The sequence below is a fragment of the Felis catus genome, chromosome B2 (genome assembly GCF_018350175.1).
Source record: "Felis catus isolate Fca126 chromosome B2, F.catus_Fca126_mat1.0, whole genome shotgun sequence".
Classification (NCBI taxonomy): domain Eukaryota; kingdom Metazoa; phylum Chordata; class Mammalia; order Carnivora; family Felidae; genus Felis; species Felis catus.
In genome coordinates this window covers 25449883-25469477 of record NC_058372.1, presented here as the reverse complement: position 1 = coordinate 25469477, position 19595 = coordinate 25449883, and the positions used below count along the sequence as shown (strand labels likewise).

Below are 19595 nucleotides of genomic sequence, written 5' to 3'. Positions count from 1 at the left end.
TCAACATCACTCATCCTCAGGGAAATGCAAATAAAAACTACAATGAGATACCACCTCACACCTGTCAGAATGGCTAAAATTAACAACTCAGGAAACAACAGATGTTGGCAGGGATGCAGAGAAAGGGGAACCCTTTTGTACTGCTGATGGGAATGCAAACTGGTACAGCCATGCTGGAAAACAGTACAGAGGTTCCTCAAAAAGTTAAAAATAGAACTACCCTATGAGCCAGCAATTGCACTACTAGGTATTTGTCCAGAGGATAAAATACAGATTCGAAGGGGAACATGCATGCATCCCAGTGTTTATAGCAGCACTATCAACAATAGCCTAATTATGGAAAAAGCCCAAATGTCCATCGACTGATGAATGGATAAAGAAGATGTGGTGTATATATATATACATATATACATATACATATATATATATATATATATATATGTATATATATATATACACACACACACACACACACAATGGTATATTACTTGGCCATCAAAAAGAATGAAATCTTGCCATTTACAACAACATGGATGGAACTAGAGTGTATTATGCTAAGTGAACTAAGTCCATCAGAAAAAAATATATGATTTCACTCATGTGGAATTTAAGAAACAAAACAGATGAACATAGGGGAAGGGAAAGAAAAGAAAATAAGATACAGAGAGGGAGGCAAACCATAAGAGACTCTTTTCTCCCCCATATTTTTAATGTTTATTCAGTTTTTGAGAGATAGAGCATGAATGAGGGGGTGGGGGCAGAAAGAGAGGGAGGCAGAACCGAAGCAGGCTCCAGGCTCTGAGCTGTCAGCACAGAGCCTGACTCAGGGCTCGAACCCACGAACCTTGAAATCATGACCTGAGCTGAAGTCAGACGCTTAGCCAACTGAGCCACCCAGGTGCCCCAGGAGACTCTTAAATATAGAGAACAAACTGAGGAGCAGGAGGGTAGGTGGTTGGGGGGCTGGGCTAAATGGATGATGGGCATTAAAGAGGGCACTTGTTGGGATGAGCACTGGGTGTGTACATATGTTATGTGTAAACTCTGAAACCAATACTACACTATATGTTAACTAGAACTAAAAAAAAAAAAAAAAAAAAAAGTAAAGCTGGAAAATGAGATCGGTAGAATACCAGTAAGAGCTTTAAATGTGAGGGTGAGAATTCTATGCTTAATTTGGTAGACAGGGTCCAGTTATACAGGGCCACACAAACCTTGTAGGTCTAGAGTTTTTGAATTATAGGACTAAATATGAACTCTCATAAGATTAATCTGGCATCCTGTATGTTGGTTGGCTAGGAGAGAAGGACACTTGTTAGGCGTTTTCTGTAAAAGTCTGGACAAGAGGCAATGAAAGTCTTTATTAGGAGAATGTCTGTGGGCATGGAAAGGAGTGGGTGAATCCAAAAATACGAACTGTCTGACTTGGTAAATGATTAGTTTTAGGTTGGAAAAATCAAAGAGGTAGCCAAAGGTAGAGTGGAGGAACAGATCACATTTGTACATTAGCTAAAGATTTAACCTTTGTAGATAAAGTTTATTTTAATTTCTGGGTGCTTTTTGGAGTGTTTATCATTTCAGAAAGGGCTCAGCAATGTTTAAAATAAGTTGGGGGTCCATTTAATCCATGTATCTATGCGTATGACCTTGTTCAGTTCAAACATGTTTATCGAGCATCTGTTGTATCCTAAGCAGCCTTCAAGGCACTGGGGCTAAAATTCTGAAGGAAAATAGGCGTGGTTCCTGCTCCTAAAAGCAATAGTGTTTTGAAATATAATAATAAATTAGTTATTGATTCAATATTAATATAAATATAAAGATGCATATTGTGTAATGAGTGTGTACTTGTTCCAGCTCTGTTCTAAGTGGTGAAAATACAACAATGAGCAAAACAGACAAAAATTTCTACCTTCATGGAAGTTGTATTACAGTAGAGGAGACTGACCCCTTGAAAGTAAACGTATAAATGAGGTTATTTCAGATAATGATAATTGCCACAAAAGTGGAACTAGGTTAAAAAGTAAATATATATTGACAGAAGGGGCTTACTTTAGGCCAGGAGGCCAGTGATGGACTTTTTGAGGAGAGAGCAAATCATGCAAAATATCCAGGGAAGAGCACTTCAACCAGAGGAAAGAGTAAATGCCAAGGTCCTCAGAAGAGAAAGAACATGGCAAGTTCAAGACACAGAAACAAAGCCAGTGTGGCCAGAGTCGAATAAGCAAGAGGAAGAGAGGTAGGCAGGGGCAGGCTCTTGGAGGGTTCTGTAGGTCATGGTAAGGAGTTTGGTCTTACCCTGAGTGTATGGAGGGTTTTAGAAGTAACACAATTTAGTTTACATTTGTAAAAGGATCCTTCTGGCTGCTGTGCTGAGAGTAGTCTCTAGAGGAATAGGGATAGAATCAGGGAGACCCATTAGGAGGCTACGGATACACATGTCTGTCCGTATGTATGTCTCTTGTCTTTTAATGGCAAAACACCATGTTTCTCCCTTTACAAAAAGATAACCTATAATATAAAGACTTTGTCATCACTCATCATTTTTTGTTCCAATATTGGTCAATAAAACAATCTTTTAAAGTAAAAATAAAATGTGGTTTTCTGTGATTCCACCGAACATATGGTAGAATTTCATATGTTTTTTGAATAATGATTTTGTGCACTAAGATGTCCTTTTGTCTTTCTTACAGGGCACATCTCCGAAGGGGGAAAAAGTGGTGCATTTTTGGACATTCTGAGGATTCACAAGGAAACCAGACATGTCCTTGGATGACATTAAGATGAAATCTAGTGACTTTTTGGAGAAGGAGCATCTTGACAGCGGGGGCTTTGGAAAGGTGTCTTTGTGTTTACACAGATCCCATGGACTCGTAATCCTGAAAAAGGTGTACACAGGCCCCAAGTGTACTGAGTGAGTTGGGATCAGAGGTGGGTGGGCCAAATTACAGGCTGGCCATGGGAAGAGTTACTGTGGAGGAGCAGGGCAAGGCAGTGGATATGCCCATGGCCCAGGCTTTAGAATGAGACAGACTGTGGCATATCAACGTGTGGGCTTTATGTCAGATAACCCTGAAAGCTGGTTATTATTATTCTCCCTGTTCCGCTGATGAGGATTCTGAGGCTGGTTAGCAAAAAGCTTGCAGTAATAAATGATGAAAGACAAAGAGAAGGAAATAAAGAAGGGGAAGGAGATTAAGGGTAATGAGGGAGGCAATGAGAAGAAAATGGGGAGGGGTCCTTGAGATAGACTTAAATACTTCATTCACCATTTTGGTAAGGACCAGCCCTAAGTCTGGGGGTGGGGGAAGTAGCGTATTAATTAGAAGTTCCAGAAGCCCTCTCTTTAAAGCAGCTGGTGGACTTGTTTTACCTCCCTTTGTTCCTGCCAGAGTGGTTACCAAGAGAGGCTGCCTTTTTTTTTTAATGTTTATTTTTGAGAGAGAGAGAGAGACAGAACGTGAGTGGGGGGGAGACAGAAAGAGAGATGGAGACACAGAATCCGAAGCAGGTTCCAGGCTCTGAGCTATCAGCACGGAGCCTGACGCGGGGCTCTCATGAACCATGAGATCATGACCTGAGCCCAAGTCAGACGCTTAACTGAGCCACCCAGGCGCCCCAAGAGAGGCTGCATTTTTAATTATCCTGTCCAACGCAGCCCTTTTCTCAGGCTGCTTCTCCTGGCTGCTCTTCATTTCCTCCGCATTCATTCGTTACTGACCTACTGTTTCTTGAGCACTCACTGCCTGTAACTGGGAAGGAGGAATATGAAGATGAGCAGGAAACGCCTCTACCTCTGGAAGCTTGTAGCCTGGACCCAGAAGGGATCAGTACATGCACAAGTACCAACACAAGCCCATGTGATGTGATGCATTGGAGCCATATGCTGTGTTTCTTGGGGGAACAAGGACAAGGGCACTAACTGTGCCCATCTTAACAGCACCTTTCTCTCCCGCAGGTACAACGAGTCCCTCCTTGAGGAGGGCAGGATGATGCACAGGCTGAGACATAATCGGGTGGTGAAGCTCCTGGGTGTCATCTTAGAAGAAGGAAACTACTCCCTGGTGATGGAGTACATGGAAAAGGGCAACCTGATGCACGTTCTGAAAGCGGAGGTAAAGAGGGCTTTGCTGTGCACCGTATGGGCACAGCGGCTCGGGGGCTGCCTGTCTGTGATGGTTATTGCCACTGTGTTCTTTTGTAGCTTGTTGGTGTCAAATAACCCTTGTGTGAGTGGCTAGATACTTTGGATTTTCTGAAGTCAGTCCCCTTGTTAAAGCATCCTGGACTTTCCCTGCCCCAGAAGGTGGTCTTGCCTTCCCGTCAATCCTTGCAGACAGCTGTCTGTACCCCTCACCTGGGGAGGTCCCCACCCCCCATGTCTTAGTCTTATAGTAGGCTTTTGTCAGCCACCCCAGCATCCACTGTTCAGGGACAAGCACTGTCTTCATGATGTGAAGTATATGCCTAATAGGTAACAGTAAACACTGACTGGTTAAAGGATGTACACTCTCAATAACTGTGTGTGGAGATAGAATATTGATGATTGCCCTTTGATACCATTTAAGAAACTTACAGGCCAAATATAGAACACTAGAGGCAACAACACTGGATAAGTAAGACTTAAAATAGGAAAATAAAAATTGATTTATGAAAACCAAATCACGTTGATAAAACATTTTGTAGAGTTTATCTGTTAAAAAAATTTTTTTAATGTTTATTTATTTTTGAGAGAGAGAGACACAGAACACTAGCAGGGGAGGGGCAGAGAGACAGGCAGACACAGAATCCGAAACAGGCTTCATCCACACTGTCAGCACAGAGCCTGACATGGAACTCAAATCCACAAGCCATGAGATCATGACCTGAGTCCAAATCCTGTGCTTAACCAACTGAACCATCCAGGCACCCCATAGAGTTTATTTTTCTAAAGGTATTTCATTTCATTTTGTTTTGTTTTTGTTTATTTTGAGAGAGAGCTCAGGGGAGAAGGGCAGTGGAAGAGGGAGGGAGGGAGGGAGGGAGGGAAGGAGAGAGAGAGACAGGGAGAGAGACAGAGAGAGAGAGAGAGAGAGAGAATGAATCCCAAGCAGTCTTCACGCTGAACTTGATCTCACGACCATCAGATCATGACCTGAGGCGAAAACAAGAGTCAGACACTTAACCGACTGAGCCACCCAGGTGCCCTGAGTTTATCTACCTAGTAAGAGCAAGGCCTTGTGTTAGTTAATCAAGAAGCAATAGCAAATATGACACACATAAAAGGGACAGATAAGGAAGTGAACAGTATGGTGCAATTGTGTTTTGATAGACATCCTCCTAGTGTGCTGTGGGAACACAAAGGAGCAGCAGTCACTTTAGTGTGTGATAAATAGGAAGGGATTCCAGAAGGAGGATGCTTGGGCCAAAGCCCGAATGACAAGCAGATAATTAGGGAATAAGGGTTCCAGGCAGAGACAATGGCATGTGCAAAGGAATGAGAATATGCCATATCTGGGAAACTTACAAGTAACTGGATTTGGCCAAAGCGTAGATTGCATGAGACAGTGGTGGGATGTGGCTTTCTTTAGGGCAGATATTCCCCCTTTTCCTGTCTTCTCCCCCCGACTCTACATCTGCCCAAAATTATGTCTGTTCTTCAATTCTTTTAAGTCCCAGACATCTCTCACAGATACCTGTGGGAAGGGGTAAGAGAGGTGTTGTAATTTGATCAGATTGCTCTTCTCCCCAAAACTAGGTAAGATCAGCTGCTGCATGAAGTAAATAGTCATTTTGATTGGGAGGTAAATCTTTTGGGACAAGGGGGCATTCTCCCGGATCAGGCAAAGATAAAGTAGACTAGTTTGGGCTCCAGAGGGAACTCAAGAGGACATGAGGGAGAAAATCAGGAAGGGGAATGAGAAGGTCTTTCCTTTGCTTGGTCAGAACTTTTTCCTAAGTCCAAAGGTATATCAAGGAAGAAAGGAAAATCTCTGGCTATTTTTTGTATGCTGGTGATCAGGTGACTAATGCATCTCCATTGTGGGTTTTAAATATGATTTGGGGGGTTGACTTGGGAATCTAACTTCCATCATTTAAATTTTTTTCCTGTTTACCAACAACCAACATATATCTAAATTTTTAGGAATCAGCCTAAACAGCCTTGTTTGTAAACTAGAGACTGTGCACATACACACGTACACACACATACAAACAGTTTGCGTTTTTCATTGTTAAGCAAAACTAATGTTTAGCTGCTATAATAGAAATTGGAGTTGTCTGTATTAATGTTGATATTTATACAACTAGAATACAGCCGTAAGTAAGAGTGACTTGAGAATTTACAAAGATCTAAAATAGATGATACCAAATCACCAAATAGATATTAAACCCACTTCAGCATTGTTTTAACAATGTTATCCTATAGATTAGTCTTCACATATTTGTAATAAGTGTGAGCATGTTCTCTTGTATTCTTTTTTTCTCAATGTTCATCTACACATTTCTGTGACACTGTTCACCTATTTAATATATAGTAGCACATATAATGTACTATAGAAAAATACTTGTTTTTTGTTTATTTATTTATCCATCATTCAACAAACATTCCAGGCACCATGCCAGATAGTCAGGATGCATTCTAGAATGATGATGATGATGGTGGTGGTGGTGGTGATGTTTTGCTCTCAAGGAGCTTAATTTTACAGCATTTTAGTATATTGCCATATTGGCATGAAAGTTTTATTTTTACATGACAGAGCACAACATTAGTACCCTTAGCACCTGGGATGAAATCTTTCTTTAAAAGGGGACTTCTTTTAAAATGACAGCAGTGCTGAACAGCATAATAGAAGGAATCCTGGTAACTGCAGATGGTCCCCAACTTATGACAGTTGGACTTACCAATTTTTTGACTTTATGACAGTCAAGAGCAATAGGCATTCATTGGAAATGATACTTTGAATTTTGAATTTGGATCTTTTCCTGGGCTAGTGACGCACAGTACCAGCCTGTCTTATGATAGTGGGCAGTGGCCATGAGCCGCACCTCCCAGTCAGCTATGCGATCACAGGTAAACAGCCGATATGCTCACAACCATTTGGTTAGTCACACAGCGATTCTGTTTCTCACTTGCCATTTCGTATTCAGTCAGTTACATGAGATGTTCAATGTTTTATTATAAGATGGGCTTTGTGGTCAAGATTTTGCCCAACGAGGGCTAATATAAGTGTTCTTGAGCATTTTTAAGATAGGCTAGGCTAAGCTATGATGTTCACTAGGTTAGTTTAAACACATATTCAATTTAACGATATTTTTAACTTATGATGGGTTTGGGATGTAACCCCATTATATATCAAGGAAGATCTGTCTGTTCTAAGGTTCAGACCCCAGTACTCTTGAATAAAACAGTCGGTTTGGCCTGTTTGATTACCTTTCCATTTCATAAACTTAACTATCACTGTTTTAGATCAGTATCCCCCTTTCTGTAAAAGGAAGGATAATTATGGAAACCATTGAAGGAATGTGCTACTTACATGGAGAAGGAGTAATACACAAGGACCTAAAGCCTGAAAATATCCTCGTTGATGATGACTTTCACATTAAGGTAAATCATAATCTAAAGGTTTCTAGAAGATTGGGGTGATTTTAGTTTTAATTCTCCACTATAGATCCATTTTTTCACATGGTAGACCTTAAAAGAAGACCTCACTCAGCTTATAACTGGTGGTGGTGGTGCTGGAAGGTTCTGCCAAGGATTGAAAAGAAAGATACGGACTTGATGGAGTCCATATTATTTATTTATTTACTGACTTTAATCTATATTTTGTATCGGTTTGTTTTTTTTTTAATTCTAACTTTTTCCATTGTAGTAAAGGGAACAAAGGGAAAGGATTTTCCTTTTGTTCACTCAAGAGCAAGATTTAACTAGGTGGAACATCACGTCTAATTGGCTTTGGCAACAGGAATCCAAGCGCGAGAATCTGAAAGGGGAAGCAGCTTTTGGGGGAGAACTCAGGAACTGCTTATGCAGGCATCCTTCTACTACAAGATTGTGTTTCTAACACTTCCTTCTAATCTTGGACAGATTTTTAATCCTACGACTTTAAAGGAAGGTTCCTTCTTTACAATAATAACTTACCTCTAATGTATCTCTTATGTTAGAATCTCTGGATTTTAGATAATCACGTGCTGGAATTCATACCTATATGCTTGGATTCCTAGAGGCAAAAGTAAAACTGTCACCTTTGATTTCTTCTTAACCGTGTGGTTCTGTAATTTTATCCGGCCATCTCCCTCTTCGTTCTGTGTCTGACCTTTGTATTTTTCTCTTTGCTTTCTTGTCTGTTTTTCTCCTCCTTCCCATCCTGTCATCTCTTAGGTTCAGGCTACCAACTCAAAACAAGTAACACTACCATCCTTTTCCTCAGTGTCTTTGGAATCCTTAGACTCTCGCATCCATGGGCTTTGGAACACCGTTGGGGAAAATTGAAGGTGCAGTACCTACTCACCATCTGCTCTACAAATCTGCTGAGAAGAAAATACCTTGTATTTCTAGCCCCAGAAGTAGTTGAAAAAAATATGCAGAGTAAATGAGGAATTAGAATAAACATGTTTTACTGTAGTTCATGTCAGAAATACTTCTGCTTTTCCTCTTTCCTCCCCCTCCCCCAACCCTACTAGCAAATTCCCTGGGTTTATTGCATAAGAATTGAGATACCAGAATTTCACATGAACATTTCTTAGGGGAGATTTTCTTAGATGGCTGAAGAGACACAAAATTTCTGTGAGTCTGTTCAGAAGTAGCTGTTTTAAACCTATCTAGTGTAACCACTTCAGGAAATTCACTATACCTTGCATCTATTAGATAAGCCCCAGAGTTAAAGACAAGTCTGATTTGCTTATAGCTTTCACAGAACACTCCCATTGGCTTGATCTCTTGCAGATAGCTGATCTTGGCGTGGCTTCCTTTAAGACGTGGAGTAAACTGACTAAAGAAGAAAATAATGAGCAGAGAAAAATGAATAATAGCGCCCCTAAGAAAAATGGTGGAACCCTCTGCTACATGGCCCCTGAGCATCTGAATGACATCAACGCAAAACCGTCAGAGAAGTCAGATGTATACAGCTTTGGCATAGTACTTTGGGCAATATTTGCGAATAAGGAGCCATATGAAAGTAAGATGTTTATAGAGGAGTAGAATCTATGTGTTAATCAAAACTGCTGAGTGAAATAGTGGCCTTCAATGACATCAGTTAAGATTTATAACGTCTTTTTACCTACTAGACCATAAGCTACACCAGGGCTGGGACGGTATCTGACTGAGTCAGTGCTATTTCCCCAGTCTCTACACACACAGTGCCTGGAACACAGTTGGTGTTCAGTACATTTGTGGTGAATGAATGATTAATCTCAGTTTAGGAATCAGGGATCACAGGACAAAATAGGAGCCTTGATGATGTATCTGAGCTTGGGAGGTATTGTAGAATTCCAGGATTTTTCCTGGACAGGAAAGCTCGCTTGCTTCTGCTTAGGAGACATATGCCTCATACTTTCATTCATTCTCTTGCTCCTTCACTCAAGAATTACTCCTTTTCGGGGCACCTGGGTGGCCCAGTTGGTTAAGCTTCTTACTCTGGAGGTTCTACATCTCAGGTCATGATCTCATGATTCGTGAGATCCAGCCCTGTGTTGGGGCTCTGTGCTGTTAGGGATCCCTGATTGGGATTCTCTCTGTCCCTTCTCTCTCTGCCCCTCCCCTGTGTGCACTCACACTCTAAATAAATAAATAGACAAACAAACAAATAGATAAGAATTATATCTTTTCAGTACTTACTATGGGCACTTTAATTGGAATTAAGAATAAAAAGATGAGAAAGACATGATTCATGCAGGAGAAGATACAGTACTCATTCCTCAGTTTGTTAAGTGCCTAAATTACTGGACATTTCCTGGTCCCTTTTTCTTGGGTGATTATTGGCTCCTCTGGTTTAATGATCACTACTTTGCCAAGGCCTCTCAAATCTCTTATCTAGAGCCCTGGCCTGGATATCCACTTATCTGTTGTATCTATTACACATACCAGAGGAACCCCAAAGCAACATGCCCTCAAACAGATTCATCTACATGTTCTCCGTGTAGTCCACTTGGCTCTGCTCTTCTCATGTTCAGAAAATGGCATCACCCTCTCTCCTCCCACCCCCTGTACCCTACCTAGTTGTTGGGCCAGAAGCATTTCATGTCTTAGCTTTGCCTCTTGTCTCCCACATGCAATCACACATTTAAACCTATGAACTTAAGATTATATATGATTCAGGCTACATCTTGAATCCATCCACTTCTCTCTATCCCCACCAGACTCTATGTAGTTCAGACCCTCCGTATTTCTGCTGATGGCTGCTCATGCCATCCCCCATTCACACTTCAGCCACGCTGGTTGTCCTAAAAGGCAAGTATGACCATCTCACTCATATTTTTGAAATCTTTCCAAGGCTCACTGGGCCTTCAGGATAAAGTTCAAATTCTTCAGTATGGAATACAAAGCGCTCTCTGATTTAGCTTTTCCATCTTTCTCTAGCCTCATTCCTTACCTGTCTTTCTTTAGTCATTTTGCCCAGTTATGGTGAGCTACTCATAATTCCTGGGCTACATTATGATTTGGGGGACTTCCAGTCTATTCATATCCTGCTTCCCTAGCCCAGAATCCTCCTCTCTGAGTCCTCCTTCCTGATTCTTTACATGGATAAATCCCACTTAGGTTTCTAGACCCAGCAAATCCTTCTCTGACCCTCTAGTCATGGTTGTGTTAGCAGAAACCTTTGTGCTTACTTTTTAAATAGCAATTATCACTCTATATTTTATGTTACTCTCAATAAACTGAGCTCCTTACAGGTAAGAGCCGTACCTTATTTGTCTTTATAGTAAAATCTGAAGTATGCCATTGGTTTTAGTCACATATTCTATTTGTTCTACCAGGAGACCTCTTTGGTGTGAATTCTGTCTTTCATCTCAGAGGTTAAGATGTTGTTTGATCATCTGGGCGGTGGACCATGTCAGAGGGTCATTCTGCCCCTAAGGAATGAGACAGCCCTACTGAAAACACACTCCAGGCAGAGAGACATCCAGCCTTGTCCAAACCCTGCGATCTTCCTGCCTGAGACATTTAGGACCTGAGAAAAAGTCAACTTAAATCCCTCTTTGCTTTATAGATGCTATCTGTGAGCAGCAGTTGATAATCTGCATTAAATCTGGGAACAGACCAAATGTGGAAGACATCACTGAATACTGCCCAGAGGAGATTATCAGCATCATGAAGCAATGCTGGGAGGCGGATCCAGAAGTTCGGCCAACATTTGCTGGTAAGAGCAGCTTTTGTGGCTATATACATCGCCTATGAGGCCATTTTCTTAGTAAGACGTTATCAAAAAGTTGCTCTAAGTTTTTGAAACACTGAGCTCTACTTGTGATTTCAGATTGCTTTTCTAGATTTCAAACATTTTGTTCAATTAAAAAGATACTATCCCTCTCAAAAGCATGAAGGCATATAAGGCCCTCATTTCTTTTTTTTTCATAGAACTTTTTAAAAAATTATGTTAAAATATACATAACACATAATTTACCATTTCAGCCTTCTCTAAGTGTACAGTTCAGTGGAATTAAGTACACTCACAGTGTTGTGCAGCCATCACCACCGTCCATCTCCAAAACTTTTTTGTCTTCCCAAACCAAAGCTCTGTACCTATTACATACCAACTCCCCATTCCCCTTCCCCCAGCCCTTGGCAACCAACCATTCTCACTTTCCATCTCTAGGAATTTGACCTCTCTGGGTACCTCATATAAGTGGAATCATACAGTATCTTTTTGTACCTGGCTTCTTTCAGCATAATGTCTTTAAGGTTCCTCCATGTTGTAGCACATGTCAGAATCTCCTTCCTCTTTTTTGCTGAATGGTATGTATATACCACATTTATTTATCCATTCATCTGTTGGTGGATACCTGGTTTGCTTCCACTGGCCTTCTTATTTCGTAGCTTCTTTTCTTTCTTCTCCCTCCCCTTGTGTAGCTGACATATTTGAAGATGTATGTTGTCATTTTGATTGGGCCTGTAGTGGAGGGAGAGGGCAAGGGATATGGATGTTTGCCACATCTTGTACCTCCTCTCATAACCCTAGGTTACCTAGGATCTTGCTAAGATCCTAGAGGCAGAGGAAAAATGGAAATCAGAGGAAAGAAAATCAGGTGAGGACAAAATAAATAGTAGGAAGTCACTTAGGAGCCTACAAAGCATTTTACTTTCATATTTCTGCTATGAAGAAACAGAATTAAAGCCTCATCTACCACTACTACCAAGGATTAGAGTGGTACTTTAATTTACTTGCTTGTTTTCTTATTCTCTTAGCCTGAATTTTCTCCTGGCTTGGTCTCTTCTCTTCTTCCATGCCTTTTTCGTTTTTTTTTAAATTAAATTTCTTGAGGCAGCTCATTCTTTTAAGCATCCAACTCTTGACTTCAGCTCAGGTTGTGATCTCACGGTTTATGGGTTTGAGCCCTGCATTGGTCTCTGCATTGACAGTGTGGAGCCTGCTTGGGATTCTCCCCCTCCCCCCTCTCTCTCTCTCTGCCCCCCCCCCTTAAAATAATTGAATAAACTTTAAAAAATGAAAATTAAATTAAATTTCTTGTTTTGAGATAATTATAGATTTATGTGTAGTTGTAAGAAAAAGACAGAGGGGAGTCTGGCTTTCTCAGTTGGTAGAGTGTGTGACTCTTGATCTCGGGGTTATAAGTTCAAGCCCCAGGTTGGGTGTAGAGATTACTTAAAAATCTCTTCTTTTTTTAATGTTTAGTTTTTAGAGAGAGAAAGAAAAAAAAAAAATCACACAAGCGGGGGAGGGGCAGAGAGAGGGGAACAGAGGATCTGAAATGGGCTCTGGTTTTGACAGGAATGAACCTGATGTGCGGCTTGAACTCATGAACTGAACCATGAGATCATGATATGAGCTGAAGTCAGATGCTCAACCTACTGAGCCACCCAGGTACCCCTACTTAACAATCTTAAAAAAAAAAAAAAAGGAAGAACACAGAAACATCCCTTATACCTTTTACCTAGTTTAACCCAATGATAGCATCTGGCCAAACTATATATAGTATAGTATCACAACTAGGATACTGACATTGATATGGTCAGATATGGAACATCTCCATCACCATGAGGGTCCCTTATGTTGCCCTCTTATAGCCAACCCTACTCTCCTCCCCAGCCCCACCCCTCTCCTTCACATTCTGGTGATCACAAATCTGTTCGCTATCATTTTGGTCATTTCACAAATATTACATGAATAGAATCATAAACTACTTTTTGGGATCCCTTTGGATTGGCTTTTTGCCACTCACCATAATTCCCTAGAGATTCATCCAAGTGGTTGTTTGAATCAATGATTTGTTCCTTTTTGTTGCTGAGTAGCATTCCATGGTGTGGATGTACAACAGTTCATTTATTCACTCCTCAAAGGAAATCTGGTTTGCTCCTAGTTTTTGGCTGTTATAACTAACAGTGCTGTAAATATTCATTGTTACATGTTTTTGTGTGGGTATATGTCTTTATTTCTCTGGAATAATACCTAGGAATGAGATAGCTAGGTTGTATGGTAGTTTCATGATTGCTTTTTTGTGGGTTCTCTGATGGCTAAGGACATTGAATATTTTTTTATGTGCTTTGGTGAAATGCTGCTTTATGTCTTTTGCCCATTTTCTCATTTGATTGCTTTGTTTTTTACTGTTGAATTTTGAGTGCTCTTTATATATTATATATATATTTATTTATATATATATATATTTATATTATATTATTTATATTTATTATATATATACTTATATGTATTTCTTCATTGGATATGTGGTTTGCAAATATTTTCTTCCAACATATAAGGGTTTCTTTATCCTCTTAGCAGCATCTTTCATAGAGTAAAAGTTTTTGAAGTCTAGTTTATTGATTTTTCCTTTTTATGGATTGTACTTTGATGTCAAGCCTAAGAACACTGTCAGTGTTAGATCTCAAAGATTTTCTCATGTGTTTTGTTCTAAAATTCTTACAGTTTTACATTTAATTCTGTGTTAAGTATTTTTTTTCTATATATTTTTTTCTAATTGTCCAGGAAAATTTTTAATTGCTAACCAAAGAACAGTAGCACAGAACTAAATATTTGGTTGTCCTTCTTGCCAGTTTTCAGTTTATATTTTATTGGAAAAATACCACATCCGTTTTGAATTAATTTTTGTATAAGGTATTATTTTGTATAATTTTGTATAAGGTATTGAATTAATTTTTGTATAAGGTATTATTTTGTATAATTTTGTATAAGGTATTGAATTAATTTTTGTATAAGGTATTATTTTGTATAATTTTGTATAAGGTATTGAATTAATTTTTGTATAAGGTATTATTTTGTATAATTTTGTATAAGGTATTGAATTAATTTTTGTATAAGGTACATGGCTTAGTTTGAAGTTCATTTTTTGCTTATGAATATCCACTTGTTCAGGCACCATTTGTTTGAAAGTCTATCTTTCCTCCATTGAATGGCTTTTTCTTCTTTGGCAGAAATCAGTTGGGATGTTTGTATGGGTATATTTCTGGGTTCTGTATTCTGGTGTATCTCTATTCCATGCATCTCCCCTCTGTCAGTACCCACAGTCTTAATTAATATAGTGATATAAGTCTTAAAATTGAGTAGAATTAAATAAATTCTTTATTTAAAAAATTCTTTCAGCTCCTCTAGTTCCTTTGTCTTTCCATATAAAATTTAGAAAAATCTTGTCTGTACCTACCAAAAAAAAAATATTACTAGAATTTTGATAGAAATTGTGTCAAATCAGTATATCCATTTGGGGAGAACTGAGGTCTTCACTATATCAAGCCTTCAAATCCACAAACACAATATGTCTCTTCATTTATTTATATCTTCTTTGATTTATTTTATCAGGGTTGTATAGTTTTCAGCATGCGAGTTCTATATATTTCTCTTTTTTGACAAATTATAAATAGTTTGTATTTTATTTTTTTAAATTTTTTTTAACGTTTATTTATTTTTGAGACAGAGACAGAGCATGAACAGGGGAGGGGCAGAGAGAGGGAGACACAGAATCGGAAGCAGGCTCCAGGCTCTGAGCCATCAGCCTAGAGCCGGATGCGGGGCTCGAACTCACGGACCGCGAGATCATGACCTGACTTGAAGTTGGACACTCAACTGACTGAGCCACCCAGGCGCCCCTAAATAGTTTGTATTTTAAATTTAGGTGTCCATTTGCTCATTGCTAGAATATAGAAATATAGTTGATTTTTTTTTTTTTTGTATGTTAATCTTGTATCTTATGACTCTGTTGAACTCACTTATTAATTCCAGGAGTTTTTTAGGAGATCTTTTTTTAGATTTTCATGTCATCTCCAAATAGGGACAGTTTTATTTCTTCCTTTCTGATCTATATGACTTTTATCTCCTTTTCTTACTTTATCATATTGGCTAGAATTTCTAGCATTATCTTAAATAAGAGCAGTGAAATCAGATATCCTCATCTTTTCTCAGTATTTGGGGACTCAGCATTTGGACTTTCACTATGAAGTATGATGTTAGTTATGGGTATTTAGTAGATACTCTTTTATCAGTTGAGGAAGTTCACCATATTTGTTCTTATTTTTCTGAGAATTTATCATGAATGGGTTTTGAATTTTGTCAACTACTTTTTCTACATTGATTGATATGGTCATTATTTCGCTTCTTTAAACTGTTAGGATGGGGAATTAACACTGATTGATTTTTGAGTACCAAACCAGCCTTGCATCTCAGGAATAAAACCTATTCAGTAGTGGTATATGATTCTTTTTATTTATTGCTAAATTCCATTCGCTAGTATTTTTTAAGACTTTTGCATGTATATTCATGAGGATATCGGTCTATACCTTTCTGGTTTTTATATTGTCTTTTTTTTTTTTAATTTTTAAAGTCTATTTATTTTGAGAAAGAAAGCACAAGTGGAGGAGGGCAGAAAGAAGGGGAGACAGAATCCCAAGCAGGCTCCGCACCATCAGCACAGAGCCCAGTATGGGTCTTGAACTCATGAACTATGAGATCATGACCTGAGCTGAGATCAAGAGTCAGACGCTTAACTGACTATGCTACCCAGGTGCCCCCCTTTGTCTGGTTTTGCTATCAGGGTCAATATTGGCTTCATAAAATAAACTGACAAGTTTTTCCTCCTATTTTCTGGAAGAGAATGGATGTAATTGATGTCAATTCTTTAAAAGTTTGATAGAATTCTCCCATGAAACCATCTGGGCCTGGAAATTTCTTTTTTGGGAGTTAAAAAAAATTTTTTTAATGTTTATTCCTTTTTTGAGAGAGAGAAAGAGAAAGAGAGTCTGCACGTGCATGCGTGGGGGAGGGACAGAGAGAGAGGGAGACACAGAATCTGAAGCAGGCTCCAGGCTCTGAGCTGTCAGCACAGAGCCCGATGTGGGACTCAAACACATGAACCGTGAGATCATGGCCTGAGCCGAAGTGGACGCCCAACTGACTGAGCCACCCAGGCACCCCTCTTTTTTGAGAGTTTAAAATTGTGAAGTTAATTTCTTTAAAAGTATAGGAGCTATCCAGATCTGTTTTACATCAGAGTAGTATGTTTTATATCAGAGTAGAATACCAAGTAGCTTGGTAGTTCTAGTTGTGATACTCTGTATTTTTTGAGGAAATTATATATTTCATTTAAGCTGTCAAATTTACATATGTAAAGTTGTTTGTAGTATCCCTTATTAGTATTTAGATATCTGCAGTGTTTGTAGTGATATGCCCTGTTTCATTCCTGGTACTGGTTATTTATGTCTTCTGTTTTCCTTTGTCAGTCTTCCTAGAGGTTTATCAATTTATTGATCTTTTCAAACAACCAGCTTTGTGTTTCATTGATTTTCTCTATTGTTTTTATGTTTTCTAACAGACCCCTGTTCCTTATCATTTCCTTTCTCCTACTTTTTGTTTGTTTTGTTCTTCTTTTTCTAGGTTCTTGAGATGGGAAGTTAAATTATTGATTTGGATTTGAGACCTTTTCTTTTTTCTAATATGTATGTAATGCCATAAATTTCCTTCTCAGCACTGCTTTAGTTATGTCCCCACAAGTTTTGATAAGTTCTTTTTTACTTTCATTTATTTAATTGCATTTAAAATTTTTCCTCGAGACTTTCTCTTTGATCTATGCATTATTTAGAAGTATGTTGTTGGGGAGCCTGGATGGCTCAGTTGGTTAAGCGTCCAACTTTGGCTGAGGTCATGATCTCATGGTTTGTGCATTCGAGCCCCACATTGGGCTCTGTGCTGACAGCGCAGAGCCTGGAGCCTGCTTCAGATACTGTGTCTCCTTCTCTCTCTACCCCTCCCCTGCTCACACTCTGTCTGTCTCTCACTCAAAAATAAAGATTTAAAAAAAAAAAAAAAGAAGTATATTGTTTAGTTTCCAAGAGTTTGGAGATTGTCCTGTTATCTTTCAGTTATTGATCTTCGGCTTGATTTCATTGTAGTCAGAGAACACATTCTGTGTATTTCAACCCTTAAAATTTATTGAGGCTTATTTTATGTCCAGGATATGGTGTATCTTGGTATATGTTCTGTGGACACTTGAAAGAAATGGGTTATTCTGTTGTTGGGTAGGGTATTCTGTAAATCTCAATTAGATCCTGTTGATAATGTTGAGTTCTTTTATACCTTGGCTGATGTTTTTTCTAGTACTTTAAATCATTGAGAGAAATGTTCAAATCTCCAACTAGAATTGTGAATTTGTCTATTTCTGCTTTTCATTTTATCATCTTTTGCTTTATAGATTTCACATCTCTGTTGTTTGGCACATGTATATTTAGGATCGCTGTGTCTTGATGGATTGATCCTTTATCATTATATAAATGTCCCTTTTTGTCTCCAGTAGTCATCTGTGCTCTGATGTCTACTTTTTTGGATATTAATATAGCTACCCTTCTTTCCTTTTATTAATGTTAACATGATACATCTTTTTCCATCTTTTTACTTTCAACTACCTATAATCAATTATATATGAAGTGAGTTTTTTGTGACAGCATATACTTGGGTCATTTCTTTATTCTGCCAATGTCTGTCTTTTGATTGGTGTTTTTAGACCATATACATTTAATGTAATTGTTGTTATGTTAGAGCTCATGTTTGCCATTTTGTCTTGTTTTCTGTTCTTTCTGTTTTTCATTTCTCTGTTTTCTTTTTGCTGCGTTTCTGTGCATTCTTAAACATTTTTAGAATCCCATTTGAATTTACTGACAATATTTTTGAGCATAGTTTTCCTAATGGATACTCTAGGTGTTATACCATCTGTACATAATTTATTACAGTCTACTAATGTTATTTTACCAGTTTAAATGAAGTATAAACACTTTACTTCCTTTACTTCTCTTTACTTTCCTCTGTATATAATTGCCTTAAATATTTCCTCTACATACATTTATAATACTTTGACATTGTTACAGTTCTTCTTCAACTGTCAATCATAGTCTAGAAGATTCAAAAGGAGAAGGAAAGCCTATTGTATTTAGCCATATTTTTTATTACTGTGTTGTGGGGTATTTTTTGTAATACTACTTCTGACACCAAATGGGTCACAACTGGGTACTCTAGAATTCAATTAAATTCTGACATTGACTACCTGGAGATATTGTCAGATTCCACAGGTTTAAGGGCTTAGTCCTGCTGTAAGATTGTCCCCACTTTATATACCAGATGCAGATAGGGTGCCCAGGCTACCCACATTTCTGCCCTATCAAATACAAATCTGAAGGTCCTCTTACTACCCCCTGAGGTTCGGTAATTCACTAGAACAGCTCATAAAACTCAGGAAACATTTTGCTTACATTTACTGGGTTATAATAAAGGATACAACTCAGGAACAGCCAAGGGAAGAGATTTCATTAAGCAAGTTATTGGTGGTGGGAGTGATGTGCCATGAAGCTCTCATGCCCTCTTTGGGCATGCCACTTTCCCAAAAATGTACCCACTCAATGTATTCACTAACCTGGAAGCTCTCCAAACCTTGTTGTTAACAGGTTTTCATGGAGGCTTAATTAGGTGGGCATTATTGATTAAATCACTGGTGGGCTCAATCTCCAGTCTCTGTCCGCTCACTGTAGGTCAGGGAGCTGTAATGAAAGCTCCAATCCTGTAGTCATAGCTAGGTCTTTCTGGTGACCAGCTCCCATCCTGAAGCTATCTATCTTCTCCTCCCCATGCCTCCAGCCTGAAGCCATCTCATTAACATAGAATTCTTACTGCCTAGAAGATCTTAAGGATTTGGGGAAGTTCCCTGCCATGAACCGGCTGAAACTGGGAAAAAGAACGCCTATTTATTTTTTAGTTATACCATATGTGTTCTTTCTTCCTGATATACCAAGTATCTTTTTTTTTTTTTTTAATCATTTCCTTCTTGTTTAGGAAGTTTCTTTAGCCATTCTTTTAGAGTGTGTCTGCTAGGGACAAATTACTGCAGTTTTTCTTCATTTGAGAATGTCTTGATCTTCCCTTCATTTCTGAAGGATATTTTTGGTGGGTGTAGGATTC

At 38.7% G+C, this 19595-nt stretch overlaps 1 protein-coding gene and 1 long non-coding RNA gene across 4 annotated transcripts in view; one reads left to right on the top strand and one right to left on the bottom strand.

Annotated features, from left to right (window-relative positions):
* Nucleotides 1-2760: 2760 nt before the first annotated feature.
* The window catches only part of RIPK1 (receptor interacting serine/threonine kinase 1), a 38911-nt gene continuing 22076 nt past the window's right edge, over nt 2761-19595 (top strand). For 2 of the 3 annotated variants that reach the window (XM_045057187.1, XM_023253722.2), the window contains exons 1-5: nt 2761-2911; nt 3956-4112; nt 7445-7582; nt 8921-9152; nt 11184-11333. In XM_045057187.1, the coding sequence (XP_044913122.1) occupies nt 2781-2911; nt 3956-4112; nt 7445-7582; nt 8921-9152; nt 11184-11333 (808 nt within the window). In that variant the 5' untranslated portion in view covers nt 2761-2780. Of the gene's footprint in view, nt 2912-3955; nt 4113-7444; nt 7583-8183; nt 8470-8920; nt 9153-11183; nt 11334-19595 lie in introns of those variants that run through there. The other variant, XM_023253723.2, reaches the window with a different exon arrangement.
* LOC123385317 lies at nt 7881-11189 on the bottom strand. The gene is made up of 2 exons (XR_006597612.1): nt 10880-11189; nt 7881-8195 (listed from the first exon to the last, which is right to left on the bottom strand). It is a non-coding gene; the product is annotated as an uncharacterized LOC123385317 (long non-coding RNA).